The sequence below is a fragment of the Ostrinia nubilalis genome, chromosome 3, assembly GCF_963855985.1.
Source record: "Ostrinia nubilalis chromosome 3, ilOstNubi1.1, whole genome shotgun sequence".
Lineage (NCBI taxonomy): Eukaryota > Metazoa > Arthropoda > Insecta > Lepidoptera > Crambidae > Ostrinia > Ostrinia nubilalis.
The window spans coordinates 7,677,057-7,685,095 of record NC_087090.1 but is presented as its reverse complement, the minus strand read 5'-3'; the positions used below and the strand labels follow the sequence as shown (position 1 = coordinate 7,685,095).

General features: G+C 35.5%; 1 protein-coding gene across 1 annotated transcript; it reads left to right on the top strand.

The window, feature by feature from the left end:
- Positions 1 to 324: 324 nt before the first annotated feature.
- LOC135087811 (uncharacterized) lies at positions 325 to 6,243 on the top strand. The gene is made up of 5 exons (XM_063982610.1): positions 325 to 565; positions 649 to 2,792; positions 2,869 to 3,927; positions 4,007 to 5,565; positions 5,846 to 6,243. The coding sequence occupies exons 1-5, from the start codon at positions 365 to 367 to the stop codon at positions 6,136 to 6,138; spliced, it is 5,256 nt and encodes a 1,751-aa protein (XP_063838680.1). The 5' UTR covers positions 325 to 364; the 3' UTR covers positions 6,139 to 6,243.
- Positions 6,244 to 8,039: the final 1,796 nt, after the last annotated feature.

Here is an 8,039-nt window from a genome sequence, read left to right as displayed (position 1 = left end):
TTTCTTGAACACAGTTTCATTATTGTGTAGCTTTACATAAGAACTTGTTTGGTAAAATATAATTATTTATACTTTGATGTGTTCCCATTATAAAAAACTAAAGATGTCAATTTTAATCAACATGTAATCTGTCAATTTAGAACTATTTATAGTTCCAAAATACTGAACTGTCCTATCGATGACATTGACAGCGGGGCGCCACCGTCAATACCGAATCGCTGGTTCCGATTTTTGCCATGTTGGAAACCATAAAGTTGAACGATGGTAGCGCCCCCCTGTCATTGAGTTTGGCGGGACAGTTCAGCGTGGGTCATCTATACTGGAAATCGTTATATTTTTTATTTTTAAATAATTAGTATTTACAATGTCTACGTTTCAAAATATGTTTCTACGTCCTAAACCCGAAGAATGCGACCGATACAACCCTGATAATGTTTTCAGACGATTCAAAATGATAGAGTTTCCAACATCGTTTGTAGGTTTGTCGACTACGAAGGCTCTTGATGTCGAAGTTAATTTAACTGTGTCTGCTTACTTGAAGACCATGTATGATAGCAAACTGCTGGTAAATATTCGAGTGTTTTATCGTATTTAGATTATGTCAGTATTTCACAAAATGTTGAGTAATGTTTTTTGTACTTTGTGTAGAAATTCGAAGATGCCCGCGAAATATCAGCTGCTCATCGAGCATTCGATATGTCTCCAGTGGATAACCACACAGTATCAATCACTTTTAACCCGAAGAGCGAATGCATTTCGAAAGTGAAACATAACAAACAATTTGACAACAGATTTGTGTTCGACTTGCGGTTAATACAAGTGGATGGAACTCGATGCTGTAATAATGAATTTCACTCGGAAATCGGACGATACTATATCTGCGGAGAGTTCGAATATTGCAATATAACACACACCCCGTCTGTAGTAAACTTCGGTAATGTTATTATGAACACCAAGGTCACAAAGTATGTGCGCATCAGAAATGAATCTAATTTAATAGCTGCCAAAATGCAGTATGTTAGAGTGACGGGCTTTGAAGTAACGCCACAAAAGTTTTCGATACCACCGAATTCTTCTAGACGGCTGGCTATTGCAATAAAACCAACGTGCTTGAAAATCGGAAACAAATTAACATTTCAAATAAGAAACCCTCACGATATAGCAGACGAGATTACAGCTATTGATGACAATTATTTAATTTATGCAATCACACTTGAATCTAACGTTATATACCACAAAAGTCCGAAAATAGTGACTGTGGAATCTTTACACACGTTATGTGAAAAACATCCAAGATATACCTATTTGAACGAAGAACTTACTACGCACATGAAGAGAAAGGAAATTGCATGGAAATATCTAGAAATTTCTAAGTCGTTACACGCCAAAAAACCAGTCATAGAACGATTTAGTACTGGAAAAGATAAATGCACTTATGACATGCCTGTAGACATAAAAAAGGGAGATCCTAACTTTTGTAAACAAATAGCGGAGAAAATAAGTACCTACAGTCTTTTCGACGTTTTATTTTTGCCTTTTTCTGTTGATTTCGGTAGAGTCGGTTTATCGACTTATGGAGAAAAAGACCTTACGATAAAAAACAATAGTAAATACGATGTTGTTATTAATTTACTTAGAGACACTTGTGTATTATACACCGCAGAAAAAGTGTATACTTACCGAGTAAAATTAAAAGCTTTTGCAGAAACAAAAGTTACTATATTTTGCTGGGGTTTTGTTGAAGGAAACTACGAAGGAACATTTGAATATACGATTGACAATAAATATCTCCGAAAGCATCCTTATTGCCTTCAAGTTGGTAACCCAACCCTAATGGTATTGGAAAAGAGTTTGAAATTCGGTATGGTGACCACTGAAAGTTTTGTCACTTCCGTTTCAGTTCGAATATACAATTATTTCAATGTTAGTGTTGGTTTTTACTGGGACGAATTGCACCCAGACACCCCATTTGAAATAATTCCTTCTTCAGGCTTGATACCAAAACATACGTGCAAGATTTGTGATGTTATGTATGTGTGTAAAGCAACCAAAACCAAAACACATGAGGTTGATCTGATAACTGAAAGTAAAGTCCAAAAGGTCGTTCCTCTAGAATTGAGTGTTATAACCCGGAAGCTTTCAATCAAGTTTTTACAACCAGCAGTTATATTCAAAGATATCGCCTTGAATATAGAAACTATAGAAAGAGTGAAATTAGAGAATTCTTCACGAGAAATCGCGCTGTTTCATGTCGTGGAGCCACTTATTCCTGGTTTTCGGATTGAACCAATGTGTGGGACGATAAGACCGAAAATGGTGATAACATTCGAAATCATCGTAAAAATTTCATGCATATTGGAATTTTCCTTTGATATTTACGTAAAAATCAATAATAAAGAAAATGTGATTCTACCTGTAAGTGGGAATGTTGTGGAACCGAAGCTCATAATACATCCAAAGTATATTTATATGTCACGCGTCCCATGCAATATGATAACTTATATTCCAGTGACATTCCAGAATATCAGCACTCTGAAAACATTCGTGGAAGTATTAGATACAGGAGATGACAACATATTCAATGTTTACATAGCCGTAGGAAACGAGAAACAAAGAGTGTTTGAATTTGATGTTGAAGGCGGCCAATCAAAAACAGTTTTCATAAAAGTGTTTGATATTTTTCGTAGAGAATACGAAATGTACATTCCATTTAAAATCAATGGACTTTTAGGACCTCCAGACTTGAACACATGGTCAACTGAACTTCAGCACTATATTGGAGAATATGAACAGTTAGTAAACTGACATATTTTATTTTTATTTTACATAAGTTGTAGAGATTTATTGTATGTTTTGTTTATATTTCAGATGCTACGAAAATAATCCCAAGGTAAAAATTAAAACTATCAATAAGGATATTACATTTTGTCGAATGGCTGGCGTGATAACCGTACCTTGGATTCAATTTTCTCTTGAAAAATTTGAAATTGATTTTATTCCTCACTCTACCAACACAAAAGAATTCACTATGACAAACATATCCAAGTATTACTTGTATGTTACAATATTAACCTCAAAACTGGCGCCAAGTTTTACTCTAGATTTACGAACAGAAGAAAATCAATCTATCATAAATGAAACCAATATCAAATTCGAACTGGATCGCCAAAAGGAAGCTAGTTTTTCCTTAAAGTTTCATCCAAAAGGTCACGGAAAATTTGTGGCTACTGCTCTCTTATATTTGGACAAACATATGACAATACCTTACTACAACCTTACATTTGTTGGAAAACGACAAACACCTGCTTTAACTCCCAGTACTTACAGAATAGTTTTTCCACCTTATCACGTAGGGGAGAAAATAACTCGAACAATCACATTGAAATTGGAAGATAAATCGGATAAGGACTCATTCTCCTGTATTTCAAGAGAAGAAACAAACTTGAATGTGCAGTTCCTGGACTATGAAGTACAACTAGAAGGAGAACAAGTTTACACCATGATAACAGTGGAAATAGAAGTTTGCTGTCAGATAACTTACGCCAGAAATTTAACTCTGACATTTAATCATGATTGTGGCTCTGGTTGCGATGTGGAAGTATCATTCTGCTTTACGTATTGTCCTCTAACTTTGCATACAACATATTTTGTGAAGCCAACAGATAATCCTTACCCATACTTCCCTCTTAGTACACAAACTGAATTGTATGAATATTTAGAAGAATGCGCAAAGTTTTTGGAAAAGTGGATGTTTCAGCAAGGGTTTCGTAGAGATCTCTATCCAGTTATACCAGACACTTTCCATGCAATATCTTCAGCATTATCTTCGCAACCGGGAGGTACCAAATCAAAAGGCATCAATGTTTCTTATCTGAATTTTGTGAGAAGAATCGCAGGTCCCTTGATGAAGCATATTCGAAAAATATCGTAAGTTTCAGTTATATTTACTCATAACTTTTAACACAGACATACCTACCTCTTAGCTTTATATTCGTTTAACTTTCAGAGTGCATGGTATTGACGAGTCATTTAAATGTATTAAAGAAATTCATGACACCTACAGAGAAATCCTTAATTTGTTGAAATCACGTGGAGCAGATTTGTGGGTACTACAAGCAAAATTCTTGTTGAGCTATGATCAATTTGTCATTTATGCTGAGAATGTGACCCCTAAATGTAATGCTGACATCATATTGAATAAGGAACTCCTGGCTGATGTGAATTTATTTAACAGACTCAACAAACAAAGCTGGATTGATTTTATTCTCCAAAGTTATAAGGTGTTCATAATGGACAGCTGCTTCTTTGACTGCGTGTGTGTGAGTTCTCAACCTAGAGATATCATTAAAGTACTGATCGATTGGTACAATGAACAAATAGCAATACAGCATAATAAGTTACGGGGAAAAGATAAACCTGTTAAAGTAATCACTAACATCACAACGGACTTATCAGATGGCATTGCTATAGCATCATCAATTTTAAACTATTGTTCTTTTATGAGTGATCATTTTTTTATATTTTGTGAGATTTATGAAGATGACCCAAAGGGTGGTATCATTAACAATGCCTGCCTTATCATTGAAGCTATGAATTTACTAAGACTCTATTTTCCCTTACACAGTAAAGACTTTCTAGAGCCAAACTTTATTCAGATGTTATTTCTGTCTATTCATCTCTACGTGGTGCTTCCAATGTTTAAGCCAAAAGATATTATTAAATTCAATCCACCATTGTTACGAAGTTCTACGCGACAAGTAGCAATAGCACCTTCAAGTCAAGAATCGCTGATATTTACTTACATGATTCTAAACAACACGAGAAACAATTTCATAGTTGAAAAGGCTCCTTCAGGTGATAACGGAAAGAAAATGTTTTTGAGCGTAAAGTTTATCGCAAACTTTACAGACGAAGAAACATGCATTCTTCTCGTTCACGGATATAATAAAACGAGAATATTTGATACGTATATGATTTTTTTACTTCATGGTCACATTGGATCACTAAACCCAGTAAGAAAATGTAAAGTGACGGGTCCCTTGTACCGTCCAAATAAAGTGGATGTTTTGGTATCGTCACCGTTCCAAATGACGGCCTCCTATCGTGTTTATTTAACTGACAACGAACCTGTAATACCTGTGAAATTCGAAGAGGAACATAAGCCTAAATTTTATTTGAGGCGACTCAACCAAATAGATAAAGAAATCAATTTGAGTGGCTTACCGAAAGAGAGTGGACAAGAGGTAATGGAACATAAGCTTTACTTGCAGTTAATTTGCCTGAGTACTCAGATTGGGAACACCTGGATTTGGTTCAGGGGCGAGATTGGGGAGTTCTTCATCAAGGTGACGACTCAACCGCGATGGGATCTGGCTATAGACACGTTGCAAGCGCGGGTGCGCACTTGGCCTATGGACCCTTGCAGCTGCGGGGAAGCGTGTGAATGCTACAGAACGACTGTTCTTGTGATACCACATAAAAACGATCTCATGCTGAAATCATTACGTTACGCTTTACTGGAACACGCATCGGAAGTCATGATGCAAGTTTACGATCGACTCATAGGTAAAATAACTTCATATTTCATTTTATAGCATAGCAGTAGTCCTGTTATCACAAATGCGCATACTTATAGAGCATATGAAACGCGTTTACGCTCCATTTTCGGCACAATACAAGGTCTTATTGGCCCCAAAAAGATTTTTAAAAATTACAAATCAAATTTTGATTCTAATATACTTAGTGCAACTACTTCCTGCTTCATACCTGTCGCTATATCTAAACTTATAAGCTTTACTCAAGTGTAACATACTTTCCTTTCACTATATTTGGTACTTAATTGCAGAAACTGCAACTGGCAAGATAATCCTGGGCATGCTGCTAGCTGAAGGCGGCACCAACATGTCAGATGTTCAGCACATCTTGCGCACGGAGACCACGTATCGCATCACGTCGCGTGCGCTGCTCCCGCGCCTCGATCGCGTCAGGCTTGCGCAGCACACGGGGGCAATGCTAGCTTTGCCCGTCACGGTACCAACCCAAGACAAGTCGGAGAAGTACTCGGTCACATTCACCTCGGAATGCGGCATGGATATCCGGACCTATAGGATCTTGTTCATAGAGACCAGCGATGGTTGAAGTGAAATTCGAGTATAGTTTACAAACTTCCAGAATTCATAAATGTGTCGTGTTTATAATCTACTTACTTAGTATTTCGTATTTACCTATTTTAAGTTTTATAAGTAATGTTATGTACATTACTTATACATTGTTGTGATTGCCACTTTGTATCGCAAAGTTACTTTATTTATTTATGCTAATTGAATTATATCTCTGCTATTATTCTTTTTTTGAATATCAACAAAGTCCAACCTGTGCAATACAATGCGCATATTGATAATGCATTTTAAAAATAAGCAGATAAAGTCAATTTTAAAAGCGTTACTAGTATCAAAGATCGCGAAAAATTAATCGTTATCAGCCACAAAACGCAAAAGATGTCTTAAATTATCAGAGGTCCTTAACTCTACATACCATTTGAGATAAAAATGTCAAAGCAGCATACAGCTTCAGCCCGCAACCAGCAGTGTCTATATCTGAAAATGTGACTGACATTGAACTTAAGTAACGGGTGCGTAATTGTTTTGATTTTTTCGTTTTAGTAAAGTACCTTCTACAAAACAAACTACAAATCGTCGCGCTCTACGGCTCTACCTACAACGCAAATTGACCGTAGTAAGCAAAACAGAGAACAAATTACTTGAAGCCTTTGAAAAACTAATTTCTCTTGGTATATGAGATGAGCTCAATACTGTAGGAAATCTTAGAAGTGACTCCAATCTTTTTGACATTCATGATGCGAGAGATACATAGATAATAAAAAGGCTTACCATTTACTAAAGAATGAATAGTTAAATAACTTGATTATCTAGTATATTCATAGCGTCATATTTTCCGTTACGTCTTACCCAATTTTGGCAAGATACGCAAAGTTGCTAACTGCAATTTGAATTTAAAAAAATCCCAATAAACAATGTCTGTTCGAATCCAGTTGGTCCAGCGTAATAGAGCGGCTGACATAGCCTTGAAGTTACGAGTTAACTATTTTTTTTAATTAAACCAATTTATTTTTACATCCTGGTTCGTATTATAAGTTGCATAGGTTCAACAGGTTCATCCATATTGATCATAATTGTCATTACGCTAAACTGTGGGAAATAACCAAGAACACGCAAAAAGTTGCGTGGTTTTTGTATGCGGTTAGTTTTTTCTGATAATCTTCCCGCGAGATTCATTACCTATTGTGGAGATTAGATAAAATAATGAATATTAGATGAAGATCGTGCTGTATAAAATATTGTCATATTATAATAAAGGTTATTTTAATAAAAACATCTTGTGACATGTCTAAGCAAGGAGCAACTTAATTTGTTTATTTTTTTTACACGTTGCTATCCATCTTGATTTCAAGTTCAATAGCAATCATTATGTAACTAACCACAGTAACAAACTGATTATGTAAATTTTATTGTTTTTTTTATTCTGTCTGTCAATATAAAATATTCCGATGATATTTATATTAGGTTTTTCATTTGGTATTGTATTTGAATTTAATTTGTGCCATTAAATTGTTTAAACAATCGAAGATAATTGAGTTTTTTTCATTGCTCTAGTATTATTGCATTTTCTAGCCTTTAAGTAAAGTCATTAATGAGGAAGGCCAGGACCTTAGGAAGATACTTAAAAGTATGAGAATAATTAATATCCCTCGAAGCTCAGTCTTGTTTTCCAAATATGGGGGTGTAGACCAGTAGACCGACCCACTCTACATTTTTGCCTAAAAAATATGGAAGAGTTTTACGTATTATATGGTGGTGGACTGGTGGTGGTCCGGTATCACTGGGGGATCCCCCCACATCTGATTTACATACCAAATAGGTATAATAAAAATATTCAGTTTTTCAATATGTAGGGTGATTGCTACAGTTATTGGCCCTTTAAGAGCGTTGTGTAAGTTAACTTGTGTAAAATGTAACAAA